Source organism: Manis javanica, chromosome 15 (assembly GCF_040802235.1).
Source record: "Manis javanica isolate MJ-LG chromosome 15, MJ_LKY, whole genome shotgun sequence".
Taxonomy (NCBI): Eukaryota; Metazoa; Chordata; class Mammalia; order Pholidota; family Manidae; genus Manis; species Manis javanica.
Window position 1 is genome coordinate 60,733,067 of NC_133170.1, and position 17,542 is coordinate 60,750,608.

The window sequence follows — 17,542 nt, forward strand, 5'->3', positions numbered from 1 at the left end:
TTCGTATGTAACTACAGTGTTTCTATCCCACCTGGAAAAGGCTAAATTGCATACTATCCAAAACAACCCATATTCACATTTCTCTGCCTCAAAAACGAGTTTTTACAGTTGGTTTATATGAATCAGGATTCAGACAAGGTCCTGAGACTCACCAGCTTTATGAAAGAGTAGGTCGTTTTGAGCCAAACCACAATTAGAGCAAGTAGGGAACTGGAACCCACAGTACTGACTCTGGGGTTGCAAAGCCAAGGTGTCACCAAGGCACGGCTCTCCACACACCAGTGAGCGGTGTGCACTGCTAACCTCTTGCTGACTGCAATTCTCAAACCTTACCTTTTGTCACCAGGCTTTTCCAAAAACAGCTGGCCCAGTGCAACATCCGCGGCTATTACTTCGGGTTTCAAGTCCCGCTGCTTTGGAACCACCTGCTCAGGGAGTTGACAAACGCCCTGGAGGTAGATTCGCTGTTCTCAAGCCCGGCGGCCACCGCAGGTACCTGGAGCCTCTGAACCCTGCCGACGCCCGGGTCGCCTCCCCGGGGCTCTAACGGAACCGACCTGGGCCGGGGACCAGCGCGCTTAAGTCCCGGGGACGCACTACACAATAGGGACAGGTTCCGTGGGGTCAGCAGGGGCTGGTTCTGGGCCGGGAGGCGTGACCAGGGTGGGGCGGGCCCGGGAACCGGGCTGGGAGTGGGGCTCCGGGCGGAGGCGGGGCCCGGGCGGGGACGTGGCTCTGGAGGGGCGGGGCCCGAGGGAGGAAGGCGGGAGGTCGGTGGAGCGGCCTGCTTTGCCCGCGGACCTCGGCTGCGCAGCGGAAACGCCTCCCGGGCGCGCGGCTCGCCATGGAGGAGCTGCAGAACCGTCTGCAGGAGACCCTGGCCGTACTGTCCCCGCAGGAGCTGCGCCACTTCCGCATCATCCTGCAGAAGGTGGACGAGGAGCCGCGCGTGAGCCAGGTGCAACTGGAGTTGGAGGGCGGCAGCGCTTCGGGACTGGCCCGCCTGCTGGCCCGGCACTACTACCTGCCGGATGCCGCGCGCGTCTTCACCACGGTGCTGCAGCGGCTGCGCCGCGTCGACCTGCTGGCGCGCTGGAAGGGCGAGACTGCCGAGGGCGCTGGTGAGCGGAGACTGGGGGAGCGGGGGCCAGAAGGTCAGGGAACCCGGGGAGCAGAGGCGGGAGCAGGGCCTGGGGCTTGGGGGGCACGGTGGGCAGGCGCCTAGGGCGAGGTACAGAGGCGGAAGCAGGGCCTGAAGTTTGGGGGGCGTGGGGCGGAGGTGAGCGGGGGCGGGGAGGTTGGGGGACGCGAGGGCCGAGGGCGGGGCGCGGGTTCAGGGGTGAGCAGCCGGGAGTCGCCCTCCCCAGGCATAAAATCTGAGTGAGCATCCTGAGTAGTCACCAGGGTCCACCAGTTCATTTTGGAATGGGCTCAGAAATCTGAGCAGGCACATTTTACAAGCACCCACCGAGTGATTATGATGTGGGAGGTTTTAGGTGATACGTGGGAAGCCCAGTGTGCGGATCCGCCTACCGCCGCATCTCAGGTAGATGTGTTCACGCTGGGGTTCCCTGGAAACTCCCTGTTGCTGCATCTCCAGTGCATATGTGCCCATGGTGGGGTCCCTGGAATCCTCTTACCGCAGCATAGCCAGTGCATGTGCCCATGGTGGGGTCCCTCTTCTTGAACACCATGATGCCATTTGCCATAAATTTCGGAAGATGTGGCTTATGATCAAGAAATGCCATGTGTAACAGGTTGAGGGACGTTAGGGCTTTCCCCACCCCCAAATTTAGTGTGTATGTGTGTGTAGTGTGTGTGAGAGAGAGTACAGCAGGAGAAAGCACCTATGGGGAGGCGGTTGAGATAGACACTAAAATAGACTGGTCTCACCTTAGCATGGTTATGAGCTGCTTGTGTTTTGAGGCATGTTGTTATTGCTGATTGGTTTTCTGTTTGTACTTGGGAGACCACTGTAATGGCTCACAACACGCAGCCGATAGGCGGGTTCTGGCCCCTGGAGCCTTGGTTCCCTCTCCCTTTACTTGCACCTTCCCAGAATCGGTCTTACCGTCCCTGCAGGCTTAGTAGTTTACCCATTACACTTTTTGTTGTCGCTCCTTTACACTGGGAGTCCCTTGCTGTTGGCAAAGTGTCTTTTATTTTTCGAGAATTATCCAAACTTCACCATATCATGGCTGCACACTCTAGGCAACCAATAAATACTTGAATTGAGTGCTAAGACATTACCTTAAGTAAAAAAAATAGTGCCTAATTCCTTTCCTTTGCCTTTCCCTTTATTGACATCCTGTGGACGTTCATGTGCATAGTACTGTCAATTCATCCTTGTCCTTTTCCTCGCTAGCCTGGGTCGTTCTGCCCCTAAACCTGAGGGGTCTAAGGGAGGTCCGTTTGAAATTTCCAGCATGGTGAGGGTGAACATTAATAAAGGGAAACCTCACTGACATGGTGTGCAGAGGCTTGCAGGGGGAGCGCTCACTCACATCCCGCCTCAGTCCCAACCCTACGAGATGAGCCGGTGCCAAACTGTTTTAAAGACTCCGCTCTCAGCAGCGGAAGGCAGGTTCCCCCCTTTCCCAAACTTCCCAGTGACACTACTTAGCTATTGAGCAGCCACCACTCTTGGGACTCCCAGTTTCCTCTGGTGGGCTTTTTGCTTTAAACAAATCCCCACCTCCCCATCCTATGTAAAAGAGTGTCCCCCTCCTTTATTCTCCCGACTTGCCTATGGCTTTGATGTAGCTGCTGTCCCCAATTGCAATTCCCTGTTGTCCCCAGTTGCAGTTCTCTGCTATTCCCAAATAAACCCATTTTTGCTATTACAATAACTGACGTTCATTTTTAAGGTCAACATGCATTTGGAACAGGGTGTTCATAATCCAAGGAAATCATTCTCTAATAAGATTGAAGACTGCTCTAGCCAGACTTATTAAGAGAAAAAGAGAGTCAACACACATCAACAGAATCAGAAACGAGAAAGGAAAAACCACAACGGACCCCACAGAAATACAAAGAATTATTAGAGAATACTATGAAAACCTATATGCTAACAAGCTGGAAAACCTAGGAGAAATGGACAACTTCCTAGAAAAATACAACATTCCAAGACTGACGCAGAAAGAAACAGAAAATCTAAACAGACCAATTACCAGCAACAAAATTGAAGCGGTAATCCAAAAACTACCCAAGAACAAAACCCCCAGGCCAGATGGATTTACCTCGGAATTTTATCAGACATACAGAGAAAACATAAAACCCATTCACCTTAAAGTTTTCCAAAAAATAGAAGAGGAGGGAATACTCCCAAACTCATTCTATGAAGCCAACGTCACCCTAATACCAAAACCAGGAAAAGACCCCACCAAAAAAGAAAACTACAGACCAATATCCCTGATGAACGTAGATGCAAAAATACTCAACAAAATATTAGCAAGTCAAATTCAAAAATACATTAAAAGGATCATACACCATGACCAAGTGGGATTCATCCCAGGGATGCAAGGATGGTACAACATTCGACAATCCGTCAACATCATCCACCACATAAACAAAAAGAAGGACAAAAACCACATGATCCTCTCCATAGATGCTGAAAAAGCATTTGACAGAATTTAACATCCACTCATGATAAAAACTCTCAACAAAATGAGCATAGAGGGCAAGTACCTCAACATAATAAAGGCCATATATAATAAACCCACAGCTAACATCATACTGAACAGCAAGAGGCTGAAACCTTTTCCTCTGAGATTGGGAACAAGACAGGGATGCCCACTCTCCCCACTGTTATTCAACATAGTACTGGAGGTCCTAGCCACAGCAGTCAGACAAAACAAAGAAACACAAGGAATCCAGATTGGTAAAGAAGAAGTTAAACTGTCACTATTTGCAGATGACATGACATTGTACATGAAAAACCCTAAAGACTCCACTCCAAAACTACTAGAGCTAATATCGGAATTCAGCAAAGTTGCAGGATACAAAATTAACACACAGAAATCTGTGGCTTTCCTATACACTAACAATAAACTAATAGAAAGGGAAATCGGGAAGACAATTCCATTCACAATAGCACCAAAAAAATAAAATACCTAGGAATAAACCTAACCAAGGAAGTGAAAGACCTATACACTGAAAACTATAAGACACTCTTTAAGAGAAATTAAAGAGGTCACTAACAAATGGAAACTCATCCCATGCTCCTGGCCTGGAAGAATTAATATCGTCAAAATGGCCATCCTGCCCAAAGCAATATACAGATTCAATGCAATCCCTATCAAACTACCAATAGCATTCTTCAATGAACTGGAACAAATAGTTCAAAAATTCATATGGAAACACCAAAGACCCCGAATAGCTAAAGCAATCCTGAGAAGGAAGAATAAAGTGGGGGGGATCTCACTCCCCAACTTCAAGCTCTACTACAAAGCCACAGTAATCAAGACAATTTGGTACCGGCACAAGAACAGAGCCACAGACCAATGGAACAGAATAGAGACTCCAAACATTAACCCAAACATATATGGTTAACTAATATTCGATAAAGGGGCTATGGACATACAATGGGGAAATGACAGTCTCTTCAACAGATGGTGCTGGCAAAACTGGACAGCTACATGTAAGAGAATGAAACTGGATCACTGTCTAACCCCATACACAAAAGTAAATTCAAAATGGATCAAAGACCTGAATGTAAGTCATGAAACCATAAAACTCTTAGAAAAAAACATAGACAAAAATCTCTTGGACATAAACATGAGCGACTTCTTCATGAAAAATCTCCCCGGGCAAGGGAAACAAATGCAAAAATGAACAAATGGGACTATATCAAGCTGAAAAGCTTCTGTACAGCAAAGGACACCATCAATAGAACAAAAAGGTATCCTACAGTATGGGAGAATATATTCGTAAATGACAGATCTGATAAAGGGTTGACATCCAAAATATATAAAGAGCTCACACACATCAACAAACAAAAAGCAAATAATCCAATTAAAAAATGGGCAGAGGAGCTGAATAGACAGCCAGTTCTCTAAAGAAGAAATTCAGGTGGCCAACAGACACATGAAAAGATGCTCCACATCGCTTGTCATCAGAGAAATGCAAATTAAAACCACAATGAGATATCACCTCACACCAGTAAAGAAGGCCAGCATAGAAAAGTCAAAGAACAACAAATGCTGGCAAGGTTGTGGAGAAGGGGGGACCCTCCTACACTGCTGGTGGGAATGTAAATTAGTTCAACCATTGTGGAAAGCAGTATGGAGGTTCCTCAAAATGCTCAAAATAGAATACCATTTGACCCAGGAATTCCACTTCTAGGAATTTACCCTAAGAATGCAGCACTCCAGTTTGAAAAAGACAGATGCACCCCTATGTTTATCACTGCACTATTTACAATAGCCAAGATATGGAAGCAACCTAAGTGTCCATCAGTAGATGAATGGATAAACAAGATGTGGTACATATACACAATGGAATATTACTCAGCCATAAGAAAATAACAGATCCTACCATTTGCAACAACATGGATGGAGCTAGAGGGTATTATGCTCAGTGAAATAAGCCAGGTGGAGAAAGACAAGTACCAAATGATTTCACTCATCTGTGGAGTATAAGAACAAAGAAAAACTGAAGGAACAAAACAGCAGCAGAATCAGAGAACCCACGAATGGACTAATAGTTACCAAAGGGAAAGGGACTGGGCAGGATGGGTGAGGAGGGAGGGACAAGGGTGGGAAAAAAGAAAGGGGGCATTACGTTTAGCATGTATAGTGTGTGGGGGGCACAGGGAGGGCTGTGCAACACAGAGAAGACAAGTAGTGATTTTACAGCATCTTACTACGCTTATGGACAGTGACTGTGAAGGGGTATGTAGGGGGAACTTGGTGAAGGGGGGAGCCTAGTAAACATAATGTTCTTCATGTAATTGTGGATTAATGATATCAAAATAAAAAAATTAAAGAAAAAAAGATTGAAGACTGCTGACTATAATGGGGTTTGTGGTGGGGTCTTGATAATAGGGAGAGTCTAGTAACCATAATGTTGCTCATGTAATTTTATTTATTTATGTATTTATTTATTTATTAACAAAACAAAATGAGAACTTTATTGTATAACTGATATTCCAATTAAAATCATTTTTATCAAGATGATCTTAAGTCCATGGTTTAAAAATAATCTATGAATATAGTTTAACAGGTCAAATGGTAATATAAGACTTAATCAAAAGAGCTGTCTAGTACCCTATTCCTCCCGCTGCTCAGTTTTACTTCCCAGAAGCTAATGATTGCAACTGTTTTAGATGTTACTTCTGTTCCTTACTTTCCTACTTCTGTGTGGGTGACATAGACCTGGGTGCCTTTGTTCTGGTAGCTGAGCATATAAAGGGCCCTAGGGGGGGGGTCTCACAGTTCAGATGGTGAGCATTCAGTCCCCCCAGCTATCAATATAATATGGAATAAATGCCATACTAATAAGCAGTTCCTTAGAAGTTAACCAAATAAAAGTTTAGCATGATGTCTTATTTTTTTTTAATATACATGGTGAGATTTTAGTTTGGAACCTACCTGGTGTAAGAAGTAGATAACTCATTTTACTTTTTAATTAAAAGCAACATTATTAAACCCTTTGAACTGTTATGTAGTAATCATATGAGTAGATAGATAATTTTATTTACCAATTTCCCTACTGGGCATTAAGGTTGTTTACTTTTTTTCCTCTCTATAATATTTGCTACAGTGAACAACCTGATAAATGTCTCCTTGAATAAATGTGCAAGTGTAAGTGTGTTTCCAGGCCCCAGTTTTTTTTTTAACTTTATTATGGTATCATTAATCTACAATTACATGAAGAACATTATGTTTACTAGGCTCCCCCCTTCACCAAGTTCCCCCTACATACCCCTTCACAGTCACTGTCCATAAGCGTAGTAAGATGCTGTAAAATCACTACTTGTCTTCTCTGTGTTGCACAGCCCTCCCTGTGCCCCCCACACACTATACATGCTAAATGTAATGCCCCCTTTCTTTTTTCCCACCCTTGTCCCTCCCTCCTCACCCATCCTGCCCAGTCCCTTTCCCTTTGGTAACTATTAGTCCATTCGTGGGTTCTCTGATTCTGCTGCTGTTTTGTTCCTTCAGTTTTTCTTTGTTCTTATACTCCACAGATGAGTGAAATCATTTGGTACTTGTCTTTCTCCACCTGGCTTATTTCACTGAGCATAATACCCTCTAGCTCCATCCATGTTGTTGCAAATGGTAGGATCTGTTATTTTCTTATGGCTGAGTAATATTCCATTGTGTATATGTACCACATCTTGTTTATCCATTCATCTACTGATGGACACTTAGGTTGCTTCCATATCTTGGCTATTGTAAATAGTGCAGTGATAAACATAGGGGTGCATCTGTCTTTTTCAAACTGGAGTGCTGCATTCTTAGGGTAAATTCCTAGAAGTGGAATTCCTGGGTCAAATGGTATTCTATTTTGAGCATTTTGAGGAACCTCCATACTGCTTTCCACAATGGTTGAACTAATTTACATTCCCACCAGCAGTGTAGGAGGGTCCCCCCTTCTCCACAACCTTGCCAGCATTTGTTGTTCTTTGACTTTTCTATGCTGGCCTTCTTTACTGGTGTGAGGTGATATCTCATTGTGGTTTTAATTTGCATTTCTCTGATGACAAGCGATGTGGAGCATCTTTTCATGTGTCTGTTGGCCACCTGAATTTCTTCTTTAGAGAACTGGCTGTCTATTCAGCTCCTCTGCCCATTTTTTAATTGGATTATTTGCTTTTTGTTTGTTGATGTGTGTGAGCTCTTTATATATTTTGGATGTCAACCCTTTATCAGATCTGTCATTTACGAATATATTCTCCCATACTGTAGGATACCTTTTTGTTCTATTGATGGTGTCCTTTGCTGTACAGAAGCTTTTCAGCTTGATATAGTCCCATTTGTTCATTTTTGCATTTGTTTCCCTTGCCCGGGGAGATTTTTCATGAAGAAGTCGCTCATGTTTATGTCCAAGAGATTTTTGTCTATGTTTTTTTCTAAGAGTTTTATGGTTTCATGACTTACATTCAGGTCTTTGATCCATTTCGAATTTACTTTTGTGTATGGGGTTAGACAGTGATCCAGTTTCATTCTCTTACATGTAGCTGTCCAGTTTTGCCAGCACCATCTGTTGAAGAGACTGTCATTTCCCCATTGTATGTCCATAGCCCCTTTATCGAATATTAGTTAACCATATATGTTTGGGTTAATGTTTGGAGTCTCTATTCTGTTCCATTGGTCTGTGGCTCTGTTCTTGTGCCGGTACCAAATTGTCTTGATTACTGTGGCTTTGTAGTAGAGCTTGAAGTTGGGGAGTGAGATCCCCCACCACTTTATTCTTCCTTCTCAGGATTGCTTTAGCTATTCGGGGTCTTTGGTGTTTCCATATGAATTTTTGAACTATTTGTTCCAGTTCATTGAAGAATGCTATTGGTAGTTTGATAGGGATTGCATTGAATCTGTATATTGCTTTGGGCAGGATGGCCATTTTGACGATATTAATTCTTCCAGGCCAGGAGCATGGGATGAGTTTCCATTTGTTAGTGACCTCTTTAATTTCTCTTAAAGAGTGTCTTATAGTTTTCAGTGTATAGGTCTTTCACTTCCTTGGTTAGGTTTATTCCTAGGTATTTTATTTTTTTGGTGCTATTGTGAATGGAATTGTCTTCCCGATTTCCCTTTCTATTAGTTTATTGTTAGTGTATAGGAAAGCCACAGATTTCTGTGTGTTAATTTTGTATCCTGCAATTTTGCTGAATTCCGATATTAGCCCTAGTACTTTTGGAGTGGAGTCTTTAGGGTTTTTTATGTACAATATCATGTCATCTGCAAATAGTGACAGTTTAACTTCTTCTTTACCAATCTGGATTCCTTGTGTTTCTTTGTTTTGTCTGACTGCTGTGGCTAGGACCTCCAGTACTATGTTGAATAACAGTGGGGAGAGTGGGCATCCCTGTCTTGTTCCCGATCTCAGAGGAAAAGCTTTCAGCTTCTCGCTATTCAGTATGATATTGGCTGTGGGTTTATCATATATGGCCTTTATTATGTTGAGGTACTTGCCCTCTATACCCATTTTGTTGAGAGTTTTTATCATGAATGGATGTTGAATTTTGTCAAATGCTTTTTTAGCATCTATGGAGATGATCATGTGGTTTTTGTCCTTCTTTTTGTTTATGTGGTAGATGATGTTGATGGATTGTCGAATGTTGTACCATCCTTGTATCCCTGGGATGAATCCCACCTGCTCATGGTGTGTGATCCTTTTCATGTATTTTTGAATTCGGTTTGCTAATGAGTATTTTTGCATCTACGTTCATCAGGGATCTTGGTCTGTAGTTTTCTTTTTTGGTGGGGTCTTTGCCTGGTTTTGGTATTAGGGTGATGTTGGCTTCGTAGAATGAGTTTGGGAGTATTCCCTCCTCTTCTATTTTTTGGAAAACTTAAAGGAGAATGGGTATTATATCTTCTCTGTATGTCTGATAGAAATCCGAGGTAAATCCATCTGGCCCTGGGGTTTTGTTCTTTTGTAGATTTTTGATTACCGCTTCAATTTCATGGCTGGTAATTGGTCTGTTTAGATTTTCTGTTTCTTTCTGCGTCAGTCTTGGAAGGTTGCATTTTTCTAGGAAGTTGTCCATTTCTCCTAGGTTTCCCAGCTTGTTAGCATATAGGTTTTCATAGTGTTCTCTAATAATTCTTTGTATTTCTGTGGGGTTCCTCGTGATTTTTCCTTTCTTGTTTCTGATTCTGTTGATGTGTGTTGACTCTCTTTTCTTCTTAATAATTCTGGCTAGAGGCTTATGTATTTTGTTTATTTTCTCAAAGAACCAGCTCTTGGTTTCATTGATTTTTTCTATTGTTTTATTCTTCTCAATTTTATTTATTTCTTCTCTGATCTTTATTATATCCCTCCTTCTGCTGACCTTAGGCCTCATTTGTTCTTCTTCTTCCAATTTCGATAATTGTGACATTAGACCATTCATTTGGGATTGTTCTTCCTTCTTTAAATATGCCTGGATTGCTATATACTTTCCTCTTAAGACTGCTTTTGCCATATCCCACAGTAGTTGGGGCTTTGTGTTGTTGTCGTTTGTTTCCATATATTGCTGGATCTCCATTGTGATTTGGTCATTGATCCATTGATTATTTAGGAGCGTGTTGTTAAGCCTCCATGTGTTTGTGCACCTTTTTGCTTTCTTTGTATAGTTTATTTCTAGTTTTATGCCTTCGTGGTCTGAAAAGTTGGTTGGTAGGATTTTAATCTTTTGGAATTTACTGAGGCTCTTTTTGTGGCCTAGTATGTGTTCTATTCTGGAGAATGTTCCATGTGCACTTGAGAAGAATGTGTATCCTGTTGCTTTTGGATGTAGAGTTCTGTAGATGTCTATTAGGTCCATCTGTTCTAGTGTGTTGTTCAGTGCCTCTGTGTCCTTACTTATTTTCTGTCTGGTGGATCTGTCCTTTGGAGTGAGTGGTGTGTTGAAGTCTCCCAGAATAAATGCATTGCATTCTATTTCCTCCTTTAATTCTGTTAGTATTTGTTTCACATATGCTGGTGCTCCTGTATTGGGTGCATATATATTTATAATGATTATACCCTCTTGTTGGACTGAGCCCTTTATCATTATGTAATGTCCTTTATCTCTTGTTACTTTCCTTGTTTTGAAGTCTATTTTGTCTGATACTAGTATTGCAACACCTGCTTTTTTCTCTTTGTTGTTTGCATGAAATATCTTTTTCCATCCCTTGACTTTTAGTCTGTGCATGTCGTTGGGTTTGAGGTGAATCTCTTGTAAGCAGCATATGAATGGGTCTTGCTTTTTTATCCATTCTATTACTCTGTGTCTTTTGATTGGTGCATTCAGTTCATTTATATTTAGGGTGATTATTGAAAGGTAGGTACTTACTGCCATTGCATGCTTTAAGTTTGTGGTTACCAAAAGTTCAAGGTTAGCTTCTTTACTATCTTACTGTCTAACTTAACTCGCTTATTGAGCTATTATAAACATGGGCTGATGATTCTTTATTTCTCTCCCTTCTTATTCCTACTCCTCCCTTCTTCATATGTTGGGTGTTTTGTTCTGTGCTCTTTTAAGGAGTGCTCCCATCTAGAGCAGTCCCTGTAAAATGCCCTGTAGAGGTGGTTTGTGGGAGGCAAATTCCCTCAACTTTTGCTTGTCTGGGAATTGTTTAATCCCTCCTTCATATTTAAATGATAATCGTGCTGGATACAGTATTCTTGGTTCGAGGCCCTTCTGTTTCATTGCATTAAGTATATCATGCCATTCTCTTCTGGCCTGTAGGGTTTCTGTTGAGAAGTGTGATGATAGCCTGATGGGTTTTCCTTTGTAGGTGACCGTTTTTTTTCTCTCTGGCTGCCTTTAATACTCTGTCCTCATCTTTGATCTTTGCCATTTTAATTATTATGTCTTGGTGTTGCCCTCCTTGGGTCCCTTGTCATGGGAGTTCTGTGGTTTCTGTGGTCTGAGAGGTCCTTTCCTCCCCTAGTTTAGGGAAGTTTTCAGCAATTATTTCTTCAAAGACACTTTCTATCCCTTTTTCTCTCTCTTCTTCTTCTGGTGTTCCTATGATGCGAATATTGTTCCGTTTCGATTGGTCACACAGTTCTTTTAATATTCTTTCATTCCTGGAGATCCTTTTATCTCTCTCTGCATCAGCTTCTCTGTGTTCCTGTTCTCTGTTTTCTAGTCCATTAATAGTCTCTTGCATCTCTTCCATTCTGCTTTGAAATCCTTCCAGAGCTTGTTTTATTTCTGTATTCTCCCTCCTTAGTTCTTGTATATTTCTCTGCAAGTCCATCAGCATGGTTATGACTTTTGTTTCGAATTATTTTTCAGGAAGACTAGTTAAATCTATCTCCCCAGGTTCCTTCTCAGGGGAAGATGTAGAAGATGTCGAAGCTGTCTGGGTTAGTGTTGTCTGGATCAAATTTTTTTGCCTTTTCATGTTGATATGTGCAATGGTGAGCTATTGACTCATCTGTCAGCTGGGGAAGCCAAGACTTTCCACTTGCTCCTGGCCTTTATTTACTGGGACAACTGCGACCCCTAGTGGCTTGTATTTGGCAATTGCGTGTAGACTGTGTCTCTGTATCTTGCCTGGCCACTATTGAGGAAGCTCCCTTGCTGTGGGCGTGGCCAGCCTCAGGCTACTGCTCTGCTATGGCGGCGCCCCTGAGGTGCAATGGACAGGGGGCTGTTTGGCTGTTTACCTCCATGAGGGGTCTCACAGCTGTTGCCCAGGGGGTTAGTGCGCCCAGAGTTCCCTGGAATTTCCAGCTGCTGGACTGTGACCTGGGATGCTTCCATCCGGCGGTGGGGTCCCTGTCCCTTTAAGACTTTCAAAAAGCACTCGCTTTTCTTTGTCCCAGGAGCGCTGGCTGCAGGACCCACTCAGAGGTCTTGCTGTCCTGTGTCCCTAGTTTCCAGCACCCCACGCATGCACTGTGTGTCTGCGCTCTGGTGTGGATGGCTAGGGCTGGGTGTTTAGCAGTCCTGGGCTCCCTCTCCCTCTCTGCTCCGACTCCTCTCCTCCCGCCAGGAGCTGGAGTGAAGGGCGCTCGGGTCCTGCTGGGCTGTGGCTTGTATCTTATCCCTTTTACCAGGCCCTGGGTTCTCGCAGGTGTGGATGTAGTCTGGCTGTTGTCCTGTGTCTTCTGGTCTCTCTTTTAGGATTAGTTGTATTTGTTGTATTTTCAAAAGTATATGTGTTTTTGGGAGGAGATTCCCACTGTCCTACTCCCGCCGCCATCTTGGCTCCGCCCTGCTCATGTAATTTTACATTAATAATAGCAAAAAAATAAATAAATAGCCAGGAACCAAAAAAAAAAAAAAGGTTGAAGACTGCTGGACCCAAAACCTTAGGAGATACTCCTTGAATTCCTCGGGAGGAGCGTCCTGTTGGTAGGAACAGCAGCAGATCTTGATTACAGAGGAAAAACATGAGAAAGAAATAATGTTCTTTTCTCTTTTATTCTCTTCTTCATGAAAATTCATTCAGTGATTCCGAGAAAGATTTCCAAGAGAAGCTTTGACTGTGTGGAAGGTGAACTGGTAAATATTTTCACTTTTACCCCCATACCACACGCTGGTGACTGTAGAGTATTTAGCCACCATTTGAGCATTTTTGGTGCTGCTCCTGTTAGGTTAAAGGGACTGACTACCTTACTGGTTGTCTCAAATGGTCAGATACCACTGCTTTCCATTATAATAGTAAAATCCACTGTGCATTCATTAACCAAATGAGGTAGGCACTGTTATTGTCTCAGGTTGAAGGACTGGCTCTATGGCCTTGGGCAAGTCTATAAATTGCAGGCTGCAAGGTTTTGGGGTTTATTTTTTAAGTTTTTTTGTAGAAGTTGTATGTAAATACTAAAAGATAACAGAAGAGTGAATTTCCTAAACTGCACCCAACATCCTTGTCACTCTGTACCCACAGGTGGCACACCCAGGCTTGTTTTATCTGCTCCCCCTATGAAATATTTCAAAGCAAATCCAGATATTTCACTTTCATCTGCAGATGCTTTAGTATGAATCTCAGAGTTTTTTCAAAACACAACCACACCACCATTATTTTTCCTGAAAACAAATTCCTTCATCTTGGCAGAGGTGCCATTGGGTTGAGTCAGGATGCTGATCCACAGTTCCATGTGACTGGTTTGTCTCTCTTAAGATCTTGATTCACAAAACTTTTCCCTGTAACATTTTTTTCTTGACGTTTATTTGTTAAAGAAACCAGGTTGTCTGTGGAACGGCCACATTCTGGATTTTGCCCTGTGTGGTCGTTCACCATGTTCCCCTGCCAGCCATGTTTCCTCAAGCTGGCAGTGATGGCTGCACATGGGAATTATAAATGGGACTGGCCTAGCAGTCCTAGTCTGAGAAAGGTATTTGAAAGAATTATAAATCAAGTCATGCCTCCTCTCACCCTGTTTCCAGAATGGGTAAGAGAAGCAGTCAGTTTGGGCCCTGGATCTGAACTGGGAAATCTCACCAGTAATCCCAGAGCACACTCAGTGTTTCATGAATGTGGCATATTTGCATTTCTACGTTTGGTTTGGTTTAAATGTTGTTTCTTGGCTTTCCTGGGAAACAGGACCGTTATGACCTGAGTGGCCAGCGGAGGGCATTCCTCATGTGTGTGAAGAAGAACAGGTCTGGGGCCAACCGTGACATCACACTAATGAAGGAATGGCTGGGCCAGTGCCAATTTGAGGACACACTGTGCATCGATCCTGACAAAATGGTAACAGATTGAAAACAAAATGAAGACCTATAACTTGGATTTTATAATCTTCCTCCCCTTTTTCTAAGAATTGGGCTTTAGTGCCCAATGAGAACCAGGACCTGCTAAGCAATGGCTTGGATATCCTGGTGAAATTGCTGATGCTTCTGTAATTTCAAGTGTATGAGGTCTCGGCCCTCTGGGCTCCAGCTGTAGCTAGACCGTGCAGTTGAAGAGGGAAAAGGACCCAGGCAGGTGTCCTGAGCAAGGAGCCCAAGGACAAGCCATGAGTCCAGAGTGGGCAAAGATGCAGAGCGTGTGGGAGTGGGGAAGACCCAGGAGGCCGCTGTGAGAGGTCAGCAGAAGCCAGGCCAGAGGGAGCCAGCAGCCCTGGAGCTGTGAGCCCTTGTGGGACTCACTCAGGACCTTGGCAAGGGTCAGGGCAGGGGATGCCAAGAGCCGTAGGCAGCCGTGCACATGACCTTACTGGGTGACACAGAGAAAAGAAGGTAGAAGAGTGGTAGTGGGTGGGTGGGAACTGCATTCTTACCTGTCTGACCCTAACTGAGTCATGGCCTAGACCTGCCCTTATTTGGGGACAGTAGCCCTTCATAGATCCCAGGGATTACACCTAGTGAAATGTAAGGAACAGCAGAGCAGAAGGTGAGATGTAGCACAGACCCCCGGAGTTGGGATTCTGTCTCTTACTAGTTGTCACCTTAAATCTGGTTCTCAACTGAGAATGACTTTGTCTCCCAGAGAACAAAGTGATGTCTGGGGACATTTTTGGTTGTCACAACCGGCGGGTGCTTACTGCCATCTGTGGGTAGAAGCCAAGACTGTGGCTGAATGTCTCATGAATCCCAGGGCAGCCCCAGTGCAATAGTTGTAGAAACCCCACATTAAATTAAATCAACTACTTCTCTCTAAAATGGGCTTGATACTAGTAACTTAAATCTGTAGGGCTGTGGTGAGAATGCAATGAGCTGCTATGTGGAAAAGTTCCCAGAATAGTAGCTGCTTTATAGTAGTGCTCAGTAAGTTTCCATTTCATTTTTATTTCGAAGCTACAAATAGACTCCTTCATTTTCTCCAAGGACTGGACCAGAATCTCTTCCACCTTACTTGATAATGTTCTTTTGGCTTATTCTCCCAAAGGCCTGCAAGGGGGCTCTTTTCTCTCAGCAGTCTTATAGGCAAAACTCGTTCACTGTTTAAGTTTCATTTTCTAGATTATTAGTTTGGTTGAATATCTTTTGGCCAATTTTTTTCCTTTTGTAGATTACCTGTTTGTAACCTTTGCCCTTTTTCCTACTGGAGTTTCTTTTTCTTGTTCTTATTCTATAGTTATTTTCCTGGAATTCATTCATTTATGAAACAGTGCAAATACTTTCTCCTACCCTGTTACTTGCCATCTGGCTTTTTGTTGTCTTAAGTCACATGGAAGTCTTTTAATGTTTGTGAGTAAACTTGCCAACCTTTCTGTCTGTTGACTTCTTGGCTGAAACCTCATGCTTCCACAACTTAAAATTAAAAAAAAAACTTTTCAGTAATATTTTTATAATTTAAGGTTTACCTTTGACTCTTTGGAATTTTATTTTTGGAACAATATGAGGCAGGAGGTCTCACTTTATTTCCAAATGGATGGTTGGTTATCTCAACCAATTTATTGAATAATATGTCCTTCCCCCACGTACTTGAAATTCCACCTTTATTATGAAATAAATTCCTATAGTATGCTTGGATCAACTTTTGGACTCTAAAATATTCCATTGATAGCTTATTAATATGTCACTTACTCATGTATCTATCACTGTTTTACTCACTGTTATTTAGTACATTTTGATGTTTGCCAGGACCCATCCTTCACCCACTTCATTGCTTTTTTGGGGTGGAGGTTTGTGGGGGGGGGTGCTGTTCCTAAATGTTCTTGACTACTCTTTTTTTTTTTAGGACAAATTTTGCAATTTTTTATTAAGAATTTAGTTATAGTAAATACAACTATTTTTTTTTTGTTTTTTCATTTTATTATCATTAATCTACAATTACATGAAGGACATTATGGTTACTAAACTCCCCCTTTCACCAAGTCCCCCCCACCACAAACCCCATTACAGTCACTGTCCATCAGTGTAGTAAGATGCTGTAGACTCACTACTTGTTCTCTGTGTTGCACAGCCCTCCCTATGCCCCCCCCACATTATACATGCTAATTGTACGGCCCCCTTTCTTTTTCCCTGCCCTTATCCCTCCCTTCCCACCCCTCCTGCCCAGTCCCTTTCCCTTTGATAACTATTAGTCCATTCCTAGGTTCTGTGATTCTGCTGCTGTTTTGTTCCTTCAGTTTTTCTTTGTTCTTATACTCCACATATGAGTGAAATCATTTGGTACTTGTCTTTCTCCACCTGGCTTATTTCACTGAGCATAATACCCTCTAGCTCCATCCATGTTATTGCAAATGGTAGGATCTGTTATTTTCTTATGGCTGAGTAATATTCCATTGTGTATATGTACCACATCTTGTTTATCCATTCATCTACTGATGGACACTTAGGTTGCTTCCATATCTTGGCTATTGTAAATAGTGCTGTGATAAACATAGGGGTGCATCTGTCTTTTTCAAACTGGGCTGCTGCATTCTTAGGGTAAATTCCTAGAAGTGGAATTCCTGGGTGAAATGGTATTTTTATTTTGTACTTTTTGAGGAACCTCCATACTTCTTTCCACAATGGTTGAACTAATTTGCATTCCCACCAGCAGGGTAGGAGGGTTCCCCTTTCTCTGCAACCTCGCCAACATTTATTGTTGTTTGTCTTTTGGATGGTGGCGATCCTTATTGATGTGAGGTGATATCTCATTGTGGTTTTAATTTGCATTTCTCTGATGACAAGCGATGTGGAGCATCTTTTCATGTGACTGTTGGCCATCTGAATTTCTTCTTTAGAGAACTGTCTGTTCAGCTCCTCTGCCCATTTTTTAATTGGATTATTTGCTTTTTGTTTTTTTGAGGTGTGTGAGCTCTTTATATATTTTGGATGTCAACCCTTTATCGGATCTATCATGTATGAATATATTCTCCCATACTGTAGGGTACCTTTTTGTTTTACTGATGGTGTCCTTTGCTGTACAGAAGCTTTTCAGCTTGATATAGTCCCACTTGTTCATTTTTGCTTTTGTTTCCCTTGCCCGAGGAGATATTTTCATGAAGAAGTCGCTCATGT

General features: G+C 42.8%; 1 protein-coding gene across 1 annotated transcript in view; it reads left to right on the forward strand.

Annotated features, from left to right (window-relative positions):
• Positions 1-741: 741 nt before the first annotated feature.
• LOC118971671 (caspase-14-like) overlaps positions 742-17,542 on the forward strand; it is a 42,564-nt gene continuing 25,763 nt past the window's right edge. The window contains exons 1-3 of the mRNA XM_073223886.1: positions 742-1,121; positions 13,098-13,150; positions 14,193-14,342. Of these exons, the coding sequence (XP_073079987.1) occupies positions 845-1,121; positions 13,098-13,150; positions 14,193-14,342 (480 nt within the window). The 5' untranslated portion in view covers positions 742-844. The remainder of the gene's footprint in view (positions 1,122-13,097; positions 13,151-14,192; positions 14,343-17,542) is intronic.